Here is an 18,809-nt window from a genome sequence, read left to right on the forward strand (position 1 = left end):
GGTCCTAGGATCGAACCCCACATCGGGCTTCCTGCTCAGCCAGGAGCCTGCTTCTCCCTCTCCTGCTCCCGCTGCTTGTGTTCCCTCTCTAGCTGTCTCTCTCTCTGTGTCAAATAAATAAAATCTTTAAAACATAATAATAATTAAATTAAATTAAATTAATTTTGTTAATATCTGTGACAGATGTTTTGTGTTTTTTAACAATTCACATCATTAAATGAATATAAAATGTAACAGATTCTCAGGGGTAATTCCTCTAATATACATTCAAAACCAAAGTGCCCAACACCAGTAACTTCTCTCAAATCCTCTGGTAGGTGTGAAAGGTAGATTTATTTGCATTTCACTTTTAACCTGTACAGCTTGCCCTTTGGAGTTTTAACTGTATTCATGAATCTTCTTTGAGACTACCCACTATGAGAGGTCTAAGGCTTTGTTTCATTCCCTGGAGGCCTTGGAGGCTATAAAAATTAAAATTCAATGTCATATGGTTTGGCAAATGTCCTTAGGGTAGAAGTGAACTTCAGTGCTCTGCCACTCTGGGGCCCCTCCTTAATTTAGTCTTTAGCGTGTGTACTCTTAATTTCTTCCTAATTCTTGGAAGCACTCATGAATATATTTGTTTCTATTTTATCTAGAATTTTGGTTGTTTGCAGAAAATGGGTCAGTCCAGGTACCAGTAGATCATGCCATTCCAAATACATACTCATCATTAACTCATGAGTACTATTTTTATTTTTATTTTAAAATAATATGTTCACAGTATAAATAAAAATCAAATCATATATGAGTCTAAAATGAACAGTAAAATTGTCCTCTTTGATCTCTCTCTAGTTCCATTTCAGAAATAATTTATTTTAACAGTAATTGGGTTCTTAGAGGGTTTTTTTTTTATTTACCATTACAAACAATATAAGAACTTATACTGTGATTTGTCAATTTTTGATATCTCTTGACTCTGTGTACTATAAGAAATTTGGCACGTTTTACTCCATCCCAACCTTTCACTTCTTGCTTTTGTTTTATTGATACTAAGTTTTCTAATATTTATATTTTTATATTATAACTAAGTCCTCTGCAATTTGTATAGATTGATCTAAAACCACTCAGTAGTAAAATAGAAATTTGAATATCATGGTTATTCCTTATCAAACCAACTTGTGTGGCCAAACACATAGAGAAGTAAATGAAATTCTGCCACCAAATCCATGACTCCTCAAGAATGACCCATGAATGAGCTAAAAATGCCTTCTTTATTAATTTGTTTTCATTTTACTTCATCCAGGAAATGCTCAGTTTCTGTTCTCTAGGGGTATGTCATCTGTCTCTCATTTCCCTTTTTATATTTTGCTGGAGCATCTTTATACATGGAAATGTAGAAGTACTAAACTTTCTGAGCTCTTGCATACCAGAAAATTATTCTCTTGACTCATTTAATTGGATTTATATTGTATAAAGGCAGAATTCTATATCCAAATTTATTTCCTCTTGGAAATTCAAGAAAGTGTTATTCCATCATCTCCTAACTCTGAAATGTTGCCAATGGTGCTGGGAAAATGTTGGGTATCAGTATGTTTCTCATTCCTCTGTAGGTGACCCAGTTACTTTTCTCTGTGGAAGCTTCAAGGGTATTTTAATTCTAGTCTTCTGAAAATGCAAAGCAATGTGAAAGGGATGTATGTCTTTTAAAATTTATCCTCCTTGGTATTATGTTGAGTTCTTCTAATTGAAGACTTCTGTCTTTATTCATTTCAGGATAATTTACTGTTTTTTATATCAAATACTCCTAACTACTATGCCTAATAAACAGATGTTTGGCTTGTTTGTAGCCTCCATTTATCATATTTTCAATCTCTTTGTCTTTTTATATTAAACTAATGCTATGTTGTAGTTTAAAAAAAAATCTATTTCATTGGGACCATGTAAAAGGAAGAGAGATGTACATATACGTCTTTCATATGAAACCAGAAGCTTGAGTTTTAAAATATTTTTATGTGAAACGTATAAAATGTTGAAAATCAAATTTATACCCTTTAAAATGTAGGCAGTAAATTTTCTAATATTTTTACTTTAAGTGAAAATTATAAAATTAATTCCATTACTTTATAAGTTTGAAATCAATTGTGATCTGGGATCAATAGTTTGGATTTTTCATGAGATATATATTATACACCTACATATTTGAAGGGTATTTTATATGCAGAAGAGTTTCTAAAACCAAAGTATTCTATGTAATTAAACTATTTTGCTTCTTGGGTAAGCAAAGTCCCACCCAATACTTTAAATTCCAAGTGTTTCATGTCAAAAAACAACAATACTAAAACAGGAGTTTCCAGATCCAGTGAGAGACCAAGTTAAAAGAGAAAAATGTAAATTAAGTAAAAGCAATTGGTAAAGTAACTCATCTTTCTTTAGGGCACATCACCATCTTGTTTCTCTACAAACATTTAGCACATACATATGCATTCCTATGGGTACTTTCAGAGATTTGTATTTTTTCCTAGTAGCTATAATATCATGATAGAAATAACTATGAATCCACTAAATATTCTTAGGCTTAAAGGCTTTATACTAGTAATAAATTACCTCTGACATACTTCACAGTGGATCCTAATGTGTATAATGACTCACTTCAGAAACACAACACAACCATAAAACTCCTCAAGATAAATAAATGATCTATTAAAATAAGGCATTTTAAAAAAACATTTATTTTACAATTATGAGAATCTCTTACATGTCAAGAACACTGCTGGATGATTTTAACTGTCTTTGAACTTATAGCTACAAAAAAAATCATAAAACCTGATGCTAATTCTGACCCCATCAACCAATGTCTTCGAAAAAAATAAGATTCAATAAACTGATATCTCAGAAAAAAATAAGCCCATTTCTGATGACTCTCACCAAATTAATCCCTATGATTTCTTAGACATTCACAGCTATATTAATTTAACTAGCTTTGCATTTGTCCTTTCTTTAAACTAGTTCTTCCTAATTTTGTACCAGTTACTTCACCACTGAAAACATTATAAATGAACTCTTGGCATTGTGCACCTACTAGAATTTTATTTCAGCAAGCAGTGCTACTTCTCAAGTTGACGGCTACACTTTAAAACCTGATTGATGAGCTTGTTTTGATAATAGGTTATTAATAATATCTTATTATTAATTTCTTATTAATTTCAGCCCAATGTCTATAAAAATTCATTTTAACAATTCCTGTACATGGAAGTCTAACTTTTTAACTGTAAATTTCAAATTGATCTTTTAGTAAATTTATTCTGAATGAATAAATATTCATTTTTAAATTTCATCGGCTTTATTTATTTCAACTTATTCAATATTAGGTATTTATAAAAAATGGAAATTTAGTTAGAAAAATTCATAGCAACAGTTTAAAATACAGATTAACATGGATTAAAGAAAAGCCCTGAATGAAGAGTCTTAGGTTGCAAGACAGATTCAAATTGAAAAGAAAAAATTTACACTTATGAATAAACTGAGGTGAACCTAAAGTAAATCTTTCACTTCATATCCAAAATGATTATGATTTCCTATATGTCCTAAAAACAAATGTTTTCTAACCCTACAGGAGATGTTCCATATAATAGTCTCTCACAGAGCAATGCTGGACTTCTACTTAGCTTCAAGAATTTTGGCTGAACTTTAAAAATATGGAAGTATCATGCTCACCAAAGATGTTACAACAGCCTACCAGGTACGTCTCTCAGATCCTAATATACTGTTCATGTTATACAGTCTCCTCCATGATTTCTAGATTACAAATAAGTTTGGCTATAGAGGAGTCTTCTTACCATATCTGACAGTTTAGTAGATCTTTGTGTTCTTGACAAGAAAGCAGCATAGCGGTTAGTCAAGTTAGGTAGTTCATCAGAAATTCCACCAACCTGTGAGTTCCAAAAAGCATATTGAAAGAAGGGATAAAAAGAGTATATCCTTTCTATTTATCAATTCAAGTGGCACAATAAGTAATAAATTTGCAAGAAAGTACATCAATGTTGCTTTATCATTAAATAGAGATAGACATATTCATTAAAAATTTTAAATGGGAGGGCGCCTGGGTGGCTCAGTTGGTTAAGTGACTGCCTTCGGCTCAGGTCATGATCCTGGAGTCCCTGGATCGAGTCCCGCATCGGGCTCCCTGCTCGGCAGGGAGCCTGCTTCTCCCTCTGACCCTCCCTTCTCTCATGTGCTCTCTCTCTCTCTCTCTCATTAAAAAAAAAAAAAAAAATTTTAAATGGGATATAGGAGTAAAAGACTTTAAGTCAATGAGATATAAAAATGAAAAAAGAGTTAATTATATGGAACTCTAGAAAAGTAGAATCTACATACATTATTTAAACACATTAAGAGTGAGTTATTACCTATACTGTGATGTCAAATTCAGACATCAATTTTTGTTGTTTCATAACATATGAGATATTTAGCCATACAGTATTACTTGTTAGTATTTAATTACTAATACATAAAATAAATATATATTAACAGTAACTATTTAAATTGATTATGTGGAAATCCTTGATTAATAAATTTTCTAAGCAGAATGATCCACACTCTCCTGAATATTGTAATTCCTTATATGTATTGAGGATGCAAATTAATAGGCTACATGAAGCTGGTAATGTAAAATTTTAATTAGCAATTAATTAATCCTTGTGATATTATACTCTGATTCATCATACAATTTACTCATTTGCATTCATTTAATATTTTAAACTCTATAACCAGTAGTAACATTCTCTGTGTATACAAAAGGGATGAGAATTTATTTTTCCATTTTTATATACTTCACTGTTTTTATTTCAGAATTTGACATTCATGTTTAATAATTCAGAATGCAATACCTAGTAAAATAATTAGATATCTCTTTCTTTGTTCACTTTATGAGGAAAATTAATCTACTAAAAAATCCATCCCTCACATACTATATCTTTAAAACTATATGCCTCTCTAACTAAATGCTGAAGTTGGTGCTTCTCGACTCTTCTCCCAATATTATTCCTACCTAGTCACTCAAAAGAAAACAGATTTTATCACTTTCAAAAACAGAAAAATCAGTCACATCTTATGAAAGCCTTCAAATATAGAACATCTGAGCCAGCATTATTATTTTGTGTGGTTTTATATTTACTGATGCTGAAAAAATAATTTACTTTTATAATAAATTTTATTATTATCATGTACATGGTACTAGAAATTATAGCAAAGAGAAATTCAAAAGCACTTTGCAACTTTTTAAAAGATTTTATTTATTTATTTGAGAGAGAGAGCGTGCACTCAAGTAGTGGGGAGGGGCAGAGGGAGAAAGAAACTCTCCACCAAGCAGGGAGCTGGATGCAAGGCACAATCCCAGGACCCTGAGATCATGACTTGAGCCGAAGGCAGACACTAAACCAACTGAGCCATCTAGGCACCCACATTTTGCAATTTTTACTGTTTATGGGTAGAAGTTCAGAAAATGTACCAGTCATTGGATGACTCTGGCTTTAGAGGGGATAAGTTTGTGGAAGATCACATTTTTACCAAAAATAATTGAAATCCAGATAAAATATAAGAAAATCTTATTTTTAAAGGCCTCATACAGTTGTGGATGCTTCTAACCTTGAGTTGTCAGCATAGACAAGAGGGGCTAAGATTCTAAAGAGGGTAGAACTTCTGAAAGGTAAGCTATCACTCTGTAGGTGCTTTTTCCCTAGTGGCATTTGCTCATACAGGCAACAGAGAAAGAATTTGGGTTTAGACCTGGCAGAGGTTGCTGTTAAAGAACTGAGAAAAAGCTCAGTTCTTTGCCATTAAAAATGGCAAAATTGCAGGTTTGAGGAGCCTCAAAACACATGATGGTCTGTTTCCCCATGAATCTCTTTGCCAGAGGATAAGAGATGGGGTGATGCTAAAAATCTAAGCCAAAACACAGATGCATTAAAGATTGAAGTTCAGAAGCTGACAGAGAGGGGTCTTGAACACATCAGGCTTGGAGCTGAAATCCCTAGAGGACTACACTTAAGAAAACGAACAAGCCAGAGGTAAATTAAGCCCTAGAAAAAATATAATCACTGTAATTCATGATTGGATTAAGGTGATCTCTGACTTCTATCTGCCTTGCAAAGGAAAGTATAAAATCTCTCTAGTAGAAGGTAACACCATTTAAAGTCTCTATATTGCATGCAATATCTGGCATTTTATTAAAAATTAGGGGGCATGCTGAAAGATAGACATGCATGATCAAAACTCAAGAAAAAAAATAACAGAAAATAACAACAGGCTAATAGGTGATCCAGATATTAGAGTTAGTACACAGAACTTTAAAATAAGTATAATTAATGTGTTCAAGAAAACAGAAGAAAAAAATGAAAAAAGAGAGTTAAAAACATGGAGAATTTCTCCTAAGAAGTGAAATCTTTGGAAAGACTTAAATAGAATTCATTCTACAACTGAAAAATAGAATAATCTGAAATTAAAAACTTAGATCAGTGTAAGAGCAATTGAAACACAGTTTTTAAAAAAATATTAGTTAATTGAAAGATATGTCTGAAGAAAATATCTAAACAAAAGCAAAGAGAGAGTCCAAGATGGCAGAGGAGTAGGAGAACTTAGTTTTGCCTGGTCCCGGGAATTCAGCTAGATAGCCATCAAATCATTCCAAACACCTGTGAACTCAACCAGAGATCTAGGAAAAAAGAGCTGTGACTGTACAGATAGAAAAGCGACCACTTTCTGCAAGGTGGGAGGTGTGGAGAAGTGAATCCAAGGCTATATATGGGAAGATAAACTTCAGGGGGAGGGAGCCTATGGGAGCCACCTACCGGAAAGTGATATAGCAGTGGAGCATAAAATCAGAACTTTTAGAAGTCTGCTCCAATGAGGGACATCCCTGCCTAACAGATGGTCAGGTGGCAAAGAGAGGTGGAATCCTAGGTGGGATATTGTGGTCTCAGGATGCTTGGCATCACTGGAAAACCAGGGAGGCCTAAGTGTGGCAGAGTTCCCAGGCATCAGAGCAGGGAAGCCAGCTGTAATCAGCAAGCCCAGGAGTGGGCTCTGACTTAGGGTTGCCATAAGAACTGTGGCACAGTTGGGCAACTGCTCTCCGAGCAGGGGCCCAAAAGCCATAGAACCAGCAAGACGCCCCATCCTCCCCCAGGAAGAGCAGCTCAGATGCATGCCACAGGAGTCTACAGAGCTTGGAGACTCAAAGCAGGGTCTCGTGCCTGAGATACAAACACTCAGTAACAGGCTGGATGAGCACAGAGAGCAGATGGAGACCAGGGAGACAGGAGTGATGTTATAACTGCTTTCCCCGGAGGGTGCACTGAGGTGGGACCCAGAGCTTTTGGCTCTGGGGCTGGAGACTGGGAGGGTGCCATTTTCATTCTCATCCTCTAAAGCAGCACAGAAAGCCTTCAGGGAACAAAAGCCACATAGAGCAATGTAGAGCCAATTACTTAGCCTGGCCCCTAGCAAGAGTGGTGCAATTCTGACTAGAGAAAAGAGACTTGTGAATCAATGCAACAGGCCCCTCCCAGAATATTAGCATGAACATCCAGCAAAGAACAAGTTTACCAATCATTGAGAATTGCAAATCTCTAGCACCACAGAAATCTAGCATATAGAATTCATGGTTTATTTGCTATAATTCTATAGTCTTCACTTTTAATTTTTTCCCTCTTTCCTTTTTCAACCATTTTCTTATTTTATCCACTCTTTTTATTAATCTAATTTTCATTTTTACAGTTACATTCTATCCTTTCATTATATTTAATCTTATTTTTGTATATATATAAGTTTTTCTTTCTTTATGATTTTGGGACACAATTTCTTCTAACAGACCAAAATACACCCAGAATCTAGTGTATGTCTCTGTTCACTTCACCTCTCTCATCATATTCTCTCTTTTTCTCCTCTTCTGTTTTGTTTTGTTAGTCTTTTTAAATTTTCACCTTTACACTTACAATCTAATGTTTCAATGTATTTCATTTTACTTTTGCATAAATACAAGTTTTTCTTTCCTTACAATTTTGAGATGTAGTTTCTTTTAACAAACCAACCAAAATACACTCAGGATATAGTGTATTGCTCTGTTCTGTCCACCTGTCTGTTTATATTCCTCCTTTTTTTTTTTCTTTTAATTTTCATTTTTACACTTACATTCTATCTTTTCATAGTATTTAAATTTATTCTTGTACATATATAAGTTTTTCTTTCTTTACAACTTTGGGATCTAGTTTTCTAACAAACAGATCAAAATACACACAGGATCCAGTGTACTGCACTGTTCTGTTCACCTCTCTGATTATATTCTCTCTTTTTCTTTCTTTTAATTTTTTTTTTTTTTTCTGTTTCGGTCTCTTCTGATTTGTTTAGTGTGTATTTCTCTAGGGTTGTGGTTGCCATTTTAGTATTTTGTTCTCTCATTCATCTATTCTTCTCTGGACATAATGACAAGATGGAAAAACTCACCTCAAAAAAGAGAACAAAAGGCAGTACTGACTGCCAAGGACATAATCAGTATGGAAATAAGTAAGATGTTGGAACTAAAGTTCAGAATAACGATTATAAAGATACAAGCTGGGCTTGAAAAAAGCATAGAAGATACTAGAGAATCCCTTTCTGGAGAAATAAAAGAACTAAAATCTAACCAAGTCGAAATCAAAAAGGCTATTAATGAGGTGCAATCAAAAATGGAGGCTCTAACTGCTAGGATAAATGAGACAGAAGAGAGAATTAGTGATATAGAAGACCAAATGATGGAGAATAAAGAAGCTGAGAAAAAGAGAGATAAACAACTACTGGATCACGAGGGGAGAATTTGAGAGATAAGTGATACCATAAGAAAACACAATATTAGAATAATTGGGATCCCAGAAGAAGAAGGAGACAGAGAGGGGCAGAAGGTATATTGGAGCAAATGAAAGCAGAGAACTCCTAATCTGGAGAGGGAAACAGGCATTCAAGTCCAGGAGGAACAGAAAACCGCCCTCAAAATCAATAAAAACAGGTCAACACCTCAGCATATAATAGTGAAACTTACAAATCTCAGAGACAAAGAGAAAACCCTGAAAGCAGCTTGGGACAAGAGGTACCTAACCTACAAGGGTAGAAACATTAGACTGTCAGGAGACCTATCCACAGAGACCTGACAGACCAGAGAGGATGAACACGATATATTCAGGATGCTAAATGAGAAAAATATGCAGCCAAGAATACTTTATCATGCTAGGATGTCATTAAAATAGGAGAGAAAAAGCTTCCAGGACAAACAGAAACTAAAAGAATTTGGATCACCAAACCAGCCCTACAAGAAATATTGAAAGGGATCCTTTAAGGAAAGAGAGATCCCAAGAGTAACATAGACCAGAAAGGAACAGAGACAACAAAAGTAACAGGGACTTTACAGGAAATACAATGGCATTAAATTCATATCTTTCAGTAGTTACTCTGTAAATGTACTAAATGCCCCAATCAAAAGACACAGGGTATCAGATTGGATGAAAAAGCAAGCCCCATAAATATGCTGCCTGCAGGAGATTCATTTTATACCCAAAGACACTTCCAGATTTAAAGTAAGGGAGTGGAAAACCATTTATCACCATAATGGACATCAAAAGAAAGCTGGGGTGGCAATCCTTATATCAGACAAATTAGATTTTAAACCAAAGACTGTAATAAGAGATGAGGAAGGACACTATATCACAATTAAAGGGTCTACCAAACAAGAAGATCTAACAATTGTAACTATCTATGCCCCTAACATGGGAGCAGCCAATTATATAAGCCAATTAATAACAAAATCAAAGAAACACAGTGATAATAATATAATAATAGCAGAGGACTTTAACTCCCCACTCACTACAATGGACAGATCATCTAAGCAGATCAAAAAGGAAACAAGGGCTTTGAATGACACATTGCACCAGATGGACATCACAGATTTATTCAGAACATTCTATCCTAAAGTAACAGAATACACATTCTCCTCAAGTGCACATGGAACATTCTCCAAATAGATCACATATTGGGTCACAAATCAGGTCTCAACTGGTACCAAAAGATAGTGATCATTCCCGGCATATTTTCAGGCCACAATGTTTCAAAACTAGAAATGAATCACAAGAGGAAAGTCGGAAAGAACTCAAATACATGGAGGCTAAACAGCACCCTACTAAATAAAGAATGGGTCAACCAGGAAATTAAAGAATTTAAAAAATTCGTGGAAACAAATGAAATTGAAAACACAATGGTTCAAAATCTTTGGGATGCAGCAAAGGTGGTCCTAAGAGGGAAGCATATAGCAATACAAGCCTTTCTCAAGAAACAAGAAAGGTCTCAAATACACAATAATAGTAAAAGTTACTTAAAACTGATGAAAGACATCAACCCAGAGGCTCTACAAACCTCAGGCAAATAAATATAAAGAGAACCACAGTTTTGACACATTGAAGAAACAGACCAAAAAAAAAAAGTTGCTTTCAAAGGAGAAACAATAAACTTAACAATGTACTTCTCAATGGAAATGACAGAAGGCCTAAAACAATAGAATAACTTCCACCCTACAAATCCAATCCCCCCAAAATAAAAATGACAAAGACATTTTCAGACAAAATTACAATAATTCATCAGCAACAGACCTTAAACAAAAGAAGCACTAAAAGGAGTTTTTCAGGCAGAAGAAAAATGATTTGATACAGAAACCAGAAATGCAGAAAGAAACAAAACACAAAAGAGAAGGTAAATGTTTGGGTAAATATGAATAAATATTGATTGTATAAAACAGTAATATTCAAAGGGCTCAAAATATACATAAACTTACGCTGTATGACAAAAATTAACAAAATAGGAGGTAGAAAATGGAGCTAAAATGTTTTAAGTTAGCATATTGAGAAGTGGTAAAAGTAATCCTTTTTATTAAACTGCAAAAGTAAAGGATACATATTATAATTTTGGTGGCCAGCACTAAAAGACTATAAAATAATACATAACTAAAAATGTTATAAAAATAGATGAAATAGAATAATATAAAATATTTTACTAAGTCAAAAAAGAAGGTGAGGTAAGAAAAAATGCTAAAACAAGCAAGCCAATAGAATATATGCAATAATATGGCTTCTATACACACAAATGTATCAGTAATCACATTAAATATAAATGGATTAATACTGCAGTTCAACACAGTTTATCAGACTGGATTTTTAAAACTTAGACATGTTTAGTGTATATCTTTCACTCTTGATTGTAGTTTGTCAAATTTTACATAAACAAAAAGAGTCTGTGTTAATCCTATGGGTAATTTTTAATTATTAATAATAGTAACAAAAGGGGCACCTGGGTGGCTCAGTCATTAAGCATCTGCCTTTGGCTCAGGTCATGATCCCAGGGTCCTGGGATCGAGCCCCGCGTCAGGCTCCCTGCTCTGCAGGAAGCCTGCTTCTCCCTCTCCCACTCCCCCTGCTTGTGTTCCCTCTCACTGTGTCTCTCTCTGTCAGATAAATAAAATCTTAAAAAATAATAATAATAATAGTAACAAAAGTTATTAAGTTTTTGCTATGTGTCAGAAGCTAAAGTATTTTACATGTATTGACTCATTTAGTATTCACAATAATGCTCTGTAGTATGTACTATAATGATCTCTATCTTACTAAGGCATAAAGAGGTTAAATAACATACACAAGGTCAGTGACAGAGCAAGAAAATATGCTCAAGTACTCTGACATCAGAGATCATGCTAATAATCACTATGCTATACTGTCTCATTATCTGCAAAGGAGAATAAAGATTATAATGAGGGCTTTATAAAGAATTCTTGCAAGTTATTCTAACAATTCTTCTAAATTTAAATGTCAGGTTACTTAGAATAATTAACTTCTAGTACATTTTAAGCAAAATACAACAAAAATATTCTAAAAACTACTAACGTTCATGATGCATTTCTTTTAATTTTATTTAAGTTTTATTAGGTTTTAAAATTTATTAATTTAAATTTAAATTTATTTTTTTATTTTTTTGTTTTTTTTTATTTTTTTCTATTATGTTACATTACTCACCATACAGTACATCATTAGTTTTTTTTTTTTTTAAAGATTTTATTTATTTATTTGACAGAGAGAGACACAGCGAGAGAGGGAATACAAGCAGGGGGAGTGGGAGAGGGAGAAGCAGGCTTCCTGCCGAGCAGGGAGCCCGATGCGGGGCTCGATCCCAGGACCTGGAATCATGACCTGAGCCGAAGGCAGACGCTTAACGACTGAGCCACCCAGGCGCCCCACATCATTAGTTTTTGATGTAGTGTTCCATGATTCATTGTTTGCATATAACACCCAGTGCTCCATGCAGTACGTGCCCTCTTTAATACCCATCACCACGCTAACACATCCCCCCACCCTCCTCCCCTCTAAAACCCTTAGTTTGTTTTTCAGAGTCCATAGTCTTTCATGGTTCATGTCTCCCCTCTGATCTCCCCCCCCTTCATTTTTCCTTTCCTTCTCCTAATGTCCTCCATGCTATTCCTTATGTTCCACAAATAAGTGAAACCATATGATAATTGACTTTCTTTTTTTTTATTTTATTTTATTTATTTATTTGACAGAGAGAGAGAGATAGTGAAAGCAGGAACACAAGCAGGGGTAGTGGGAGAGGGAGAAGCAGGCTTCCTGCCAAGCAGGGAGCCTGATGCGGGGCTCAAGCCCAGGACCCTGGGATCATGACCTGAGCTGAAGGCAGACGCTTAACAACTAAGCCACCCAGGCACTCTGATAAATGACTTTCTCTGTTTGACTTATTTCACTTAGCATAATCTCCTCCAGTCCTATCCATGTTGATGCAAAAGTTGGGGATTCATCTTTTCTGATGGCTGAGTAATATTCCATTGTATATATGGATCACATCTTCTTTATCCATTCATCTACTGAAGATCATCTCAGCTCTTTCCACAGTTTGGCTATTGTGGACATTGCTGCTATGAACATTGCGGTGCATATGGCCCTTCTTTTCACTACATCTGTGTCTTTGGGGTAAATACCCAGGAGTGCAATTGCTGGGTCATAGGGTAGCTCTATATTTAATTTTTTGAGGCACCTCCACACTGTTTTCCAAAGTGGCTGTACCAACTTGCATTCCCACCAACAGTGTAAGAGGGTTCCCATTTCTCCACAACCTCTCCAACATTTATTGTTTCTTGCCTTGTCAATTTTTGCCAGTCCAACGGGTATAAGGTGTTATCTCAGTGTGGTTTTGATTTGGATTTCCCTGATGGCTAATGATGATGAACATTTTTCCATGTCTCTATTAGCCATTTGTATGTCTTCTTCAGAGAACTGTCTGTTCATGTCTTCTGCCCATTTTTTGACTTGATTATTTGTTTTTTGGGTGTTGAGTTTAAGAAATTCTTTATAGATCTTGGATACCAGCCCTTTATCTGTAGTGTCATTTGCAAATATCTTCTCCCATTCTGTGGGTTGCCTCTTTGTTTTGTTGACTGTTTCCTTTACTGTGCAGAAGCTTCTTATCTTGATGAAGTCCCAAAAGTTCATTTTTGCTTTTGTTTCACTAGCTTTTGGAGATGTATCTTGAAAGAAGTTGCTGTGGGTGATGTCAAAGAGGTTACTGCCTATGTTCTCCTCTAGGATTTTGATGGATTCCTGTCTCACATTGAGGTCTTTCATCCATTTTGAGTTTATCTTTGTGTATGGTGTTAGAGAATGGTCAAGTTTCATTCTTCTGTATATAGCCGTCTAATTTTCCCAGCACCATTTATTGAAGAGACTGTCTTTTTTCCATTGCATATTTTTTCCTGCTTTGTCGAAGATTATTTGACCATAGAGTTGAGGGTCTATATCTGGGCTCTCTATTCTGTTCCATTGGTCTATGTGTCTCTTTTTGTTCCAATACCATGCTGTCTTGGTGATCACTGCTTTGTAATATAGCTTGTAATCGGGCAATGTGATGCCCTCAGCTTTGTTTTTCTTTTTCAACATTTCCTTGGCAATTCAGGATCTTTTCTGATTCCATACAAATTTTAGGATTGTTTGTTCCAGCACTTTGAAAAATGTCATTGGAATTTTCATTGGGATGGTGTTGAAAGTATAGATTGCTCTGGGCAGCACAGACATTTTAACAATGTTTATTTTTCCAATGCATGAGCATGGAATGTTTTTCCATCTTTTTGTGTCTTCTTCAATTTCTTTCATGAGTGTTCTGGAGTTCCTAGAGTATAGATCCTTTACCTCTTTGATTAGGTTTATTCTGAGGTATCTTATGGTTTTTGATGCTATTGTAAATGGAATCTATTTTCTAATTTCTCTTTCTATAGTTACATTGATAGTATATAAGAAAGCAACTGATTTCTGTGCATTGACTTTGTATCCTGCCACATTACTGAACTGCTGTATGAGTTCTAGTAATTTGGGGGTGGAGTCTTTTGGGTTTTCCACATAAAGTATCATGTCATCTGCGAAAAGAGAGAGTTTGACTTCTTTGCCAATTTGAATATATTTTCTTTCCTTTTGTTGTCTGATTGCTGTTGCTAGGACTTCTAGTACTGTTGAACAACAGTGGCAAGAGTGATGCATTTCAAATATACTTATATCAGCACTTAAACATGATTAAGATGGTAAATTTAATGTTATAGTTTTTTACCACATTAGAATATATATAAATAAAATATTTTGTAAGAGTTTCATAAAAATCTCACAGTGAAATTTTAATTTTTGTTTAAATAAGGAAAGCCTTTATTTACTCCATTTTTCTTTTATGCCTACAAACCTTAAGCAACTCCCAGAGATTACAGATAATGATTTACAGCTGTTCTTTCATTACAATGAGATCTATTTCAGCTATATCTGAAGTTTTTAACTCATTTAAAGCACTAGAGTGATAACTTTGGCAGCACATATACTAAAACTGGAACAACACAGAGAAGATTAGCACCCTGCACAAAAATGACTTGCAAATTTAACTTCATTGCACTAGGGTATTCTTACATTACCACCATAAACATCTTAGGATCCAACTTCCTATAAACCATGTGTGTTCCAGTTTCTGGGTTGAAAATAATTTTCTCTGATAGGAAAGACAAATCCAATTCAGCATTTCAGTGGCTCTATTATCCCCATTTCATCTACCCCACCCCTACAGAGTTCTTTTTAGTTGTTTTTTTTTTTTTTTTTTTGTCAAACCAAACTTACACAAACTAATTTTAATTTTCTGTAGTATTTTTTACAATAAATTTTCCTTCTCTTTAAGCTTCCTGGAGTACAGTTCTATGCTTCTCTCTCATACTCATTTATTCAGTTATAATTTCCTGAGTGTCTACTATAGGACAGATACCATGTTTCCACTGTTTTGTACATGTTCTTTTACGATTTGACAACTATGTTCAAGCTTCCCCAATGTTTAACTTCTATTTATATTCTACCTATAAAATATCTATCTGTTCCATCTATATTTTTTATTGTTATTGTTAGCTACTTTTACTTTTCCATATGTACATTCTTTTAAACTTTCTCAAATTCTGTAGGAGAAAGAATAATAAATATATACACATATATTACAATGTCCTTTTAAAAATGTCTTCTAAAAAGTTTAATGTGTAGCAAAACTGCATTTTCAAAATTTTACTCATGAGTTATTTTCTTGTCAACACTTTTAGGTTAGTTTCACTGTTAGAGTCTCTGATCTTAAGAACATTTCTTGTTATCTGCTGATCATTTTGAAATAGGGATTATCTAAGTTCCTTATACATATCTAACCATGTCCAGAAGCTCTTCTTTGACAATTCTAAACTGTAAAATAACATTATCACTATTTGCAAACAATCCTTCCCTTCTATTTCATTAGTTCTCCTTTATTTAGTCAAAATTAAGCTAAGACATGAGTTCCTCCCATAGCTTCCTCTACCTTTTGTAAAAGTAAATTATCAGTAAATCAAAAACATGTACGACATTCTGCTTTCAATAAAATGAGAAATCCAACAAAAGCTTTTAATATCTACTCACATAGTTATCATCTTTGATACTCTGTATTACTTTAAATAGATCCAGATTCCATCTGGTAACATTTTCCTCTGCCTGGAAGACTTCCTTTAACATTTCTCTTAATGCAGGTCTTCAAGGGATGAATATTTCAGCTTTTATATATATATAAAGGTCTTCATTTTATTCTCCATTTTGAAAGATATTTTAGCCTACTATAGAATTACAGGTTGACAACTGTTTTCTTTTAATACTTAAAAATGTTGCACTGCTGTCTTCTGACTTACATCATTTCCAACAAGAAATATATTGTCATTTTTAACTTTGTTCCTCAATGCTATGTATCCTTTTTCTCTGGCTGCTTTTAAGAATTTTTTTTTAACCATTCTAGTCAATTTGGTTATAATATGCCTTGGCATAGTTTCTTTAATATCTTTTGTGTTGCAGTCTTGTTGAGCTTCATGGATAAATGGGTATTTAGTTCTTATCAAAGTTTGGAAATTTCCAGCCATTATTTCTTAAAATATTTTTTATGCCCCCGCACTTTTTCTCTTCCTTCAAGGATGCTAACTACACACATATTAGGCCACTTCAAATTGACTTAGAGTTCATTGATACTTTATTCACTATTTTTGTCCTTTTTCTCACTGTTTCATTTCAGATAGTTTCTACCAGTGTCTTAGGGTTCGCTAATCTTTTCTTCTGAACTTTCTAATCTGTTGTTAATGACAGTGTACTTTTTAAAAAATATTATATTTGCTATCTCTAGAACTTCAATTTGTGTCTTTTTATTTGTGCCATCTTTCTACTCAATATGTTCGATCTTTCCCCTACCTTCTTAAACATGTGGAATATAGTTATAATAACTGCTTAATGTCTTTATCTACTAATTCTATCATCTCTGTAATTTCTGGGCTTTTTCTATTGATTGTTTTTATTTTCCTGATTCTAGGTTATATTTTCCTGCTTCTTTGCATACCTACTAATTTTTTTTTTTTTTATTGGATGTCACACTGTGAATTTTATCTTCTTGAATACTGGATATTTTTTAATTCCTATGAATATTATTGAGATTTGTTCTGAGACACAGAAGTCTAGTAAAGCAAAAAAATATATAAAAGATGGAACACCTGGAGAAAAAATATAAATTGTCATTCACAGGTGGCATAATTGTGCTTGAGGAAATTTTTTTAAAACTAATAATAAATTAGTAGAATTAATCATTTAATTTAGCAAGAAGTATGGATCATTGGTAAAGCAAATCTTTAATAAAGACTATTATATTTCTTTATTGCAATGGCAGAAAGCTAAACAATGAAAATATTTAAAGGTACCATTAGAACTAAAAAACATGAAATACTAAATACCAAGGAATAAATCTAATAAAGATGTATAAGGTCTCTACACAAAAATTATAAAACCACACAAAGCATTTAAAGGAGATCTAAATTACTCTCAGAAAATAGTGGAGCAATTTTATTTTATTTTTTTTAGTGGAGCAATTTCAAAATGAAGATATGTATTTAAAGAAATAATATGAGATCCTCAAAGAAATAAATAAGATCCATCTTTCGAAAAGAAATTACAAACATAGTTGAGAACCAAATTAATGTTTATTCTTATGCCATAAATTACCACATAAAATTATTTCTATAATAATAGTATGGCTTGGAATGCCTGGGTGGCTCAGTTGGTTAAGCATCTGACTCAGTTTTAGCTCAGGTCCTGACCTCAGGGTCATGAGACTGAGCCTCATGTTGGGCTCTGCACTCAGGACAGAGTCTGCTTGTCCCTCTGCCTGTGCTCCTTCCCATGCTCTCTCTCGATCTCTCTCTCTCTCTCTCTCAAATAAATAAGTAAAATCTTAAAAAAATAATAATAATAGTATGGCTTAAAATAATGAGGCATATATGCTACATGTAATTTTTAAGCCCTATGCCTTGGTATTAGATATAAAGAATATTATTTTAGTATTCACAAATTACCTGATAATCAGCAGGACCAGGAGCAGTAAAACCTTCTTTCTGAACCAGGAAGATAGTCCGAGGAACAGAAGAACCAAATGCACTTTTCTTTTGTTTCATCAAGCAGGTATTGCTAAAGTTGTCGATTATAGTATTGTTTAGGATATTATAAAACCCAGGACCTGAAGTCATGAGGAATGCCATAGGTAAGAATAAACATGTTTTTAATTTTTTTAAATTGAGTAACTTTAAGTAATTTTTTTTAGAAAGAACTCTCATATATTGCTGGCAGGAATGTAAAATGGTATGACATTTAGAGAAACAATTTGTCAAATTCTTATAAAGTTAAACATATACTTATTATATGACCCAGAAATTCTACTCCTAGGTATTTTCCCAAAAAAAATGAAAAAAAAACTAAATGTCCATAAGCTGGTGAATTAAAAAAAAAAAAAAAGTGCTATACCCAAACAATAGAATACTACTCAGCAATAAAAAGGAAATATAAATGCAATAATATGAATCAACCTCAAAAACATGATACCAAGTGAAAGAAGATAGAAAAAATCCTGAAAAACATATGATTCTATTTATATGAAATTCCAGAAAATGCAATATCATAGTGACAGAGACAGTAGCCTGGAATGGGTGGAGACTAACTGCAGAGTGGAATGAGAGAGCATTTCTAAAATGATGGAAATTGCCAAAATTTAATTTTAGTGGCAGTTCCTGACTACATCCATTTACCAAAACTCATTAAACTGTACACTTAAATGAATTACTTTATTCTGTAAATTATACCTCAATAAAGCAGAAAGAAAGAAAGAAAGAAAGAAAGAAAGAAAGAAAGAAAGAAAGA

At 33.7% G+C, this 18,809-nt stretch overlaps 1 protein-coding gene and 1 non-coding gene across 2 annotated transcripts in view; one reads left to right on the top strand and one right to left on the bottom strand.

The window, feature by feature from the left end:
* Window positions 1-18,809, bottom strand: part of STPG2 (sperm tail PG-rich repeat containing 2) — a 316,895-nt gene that overhangs the window by 154,710 nt on the left and 143,376 nt on the right. The window contains exons 8-9 of the mRNA XM_032398732.1: window positions 17,972-18,132; window positions 3,819-3,929 (exon numbers count right to left, since the gene is read on the bottom strand). Coding sequence (XP_032254623.1) covers window positions 3,819-3,929; window positions 17,972-18,132 — 272 coding nt within the window. The remainder of the gene's footprint in view (window positions 1-3,818; window positions 3,930-17,971; window positions 18,133-18,809) is intronic.
* LOC116630344 lies at window positions 14,887-14,991 on the top strand. Its single transcript, XR_004298942.1, has one exon. It is a non-coding gene; the product is annotated as a U6 spliceosomal RNA (small nuclear RNA).

Source organism: Phoca vitulina, unplaced genomic scaffold, assembly GCF_004348235.1.
Source record: "Phoca vitulina isolate PV1807 unplaced genomic scaffold, GSC_HSeal_1.0 scaffold3, whole genome shotgun sequence".
In the NCBI taxonomy this organism is placed as follows: Eukaryota; Metazoa; Chordata; class Mammalia; order Carnivora; family Phocidae; genus Phoca; species Phoca vitulina.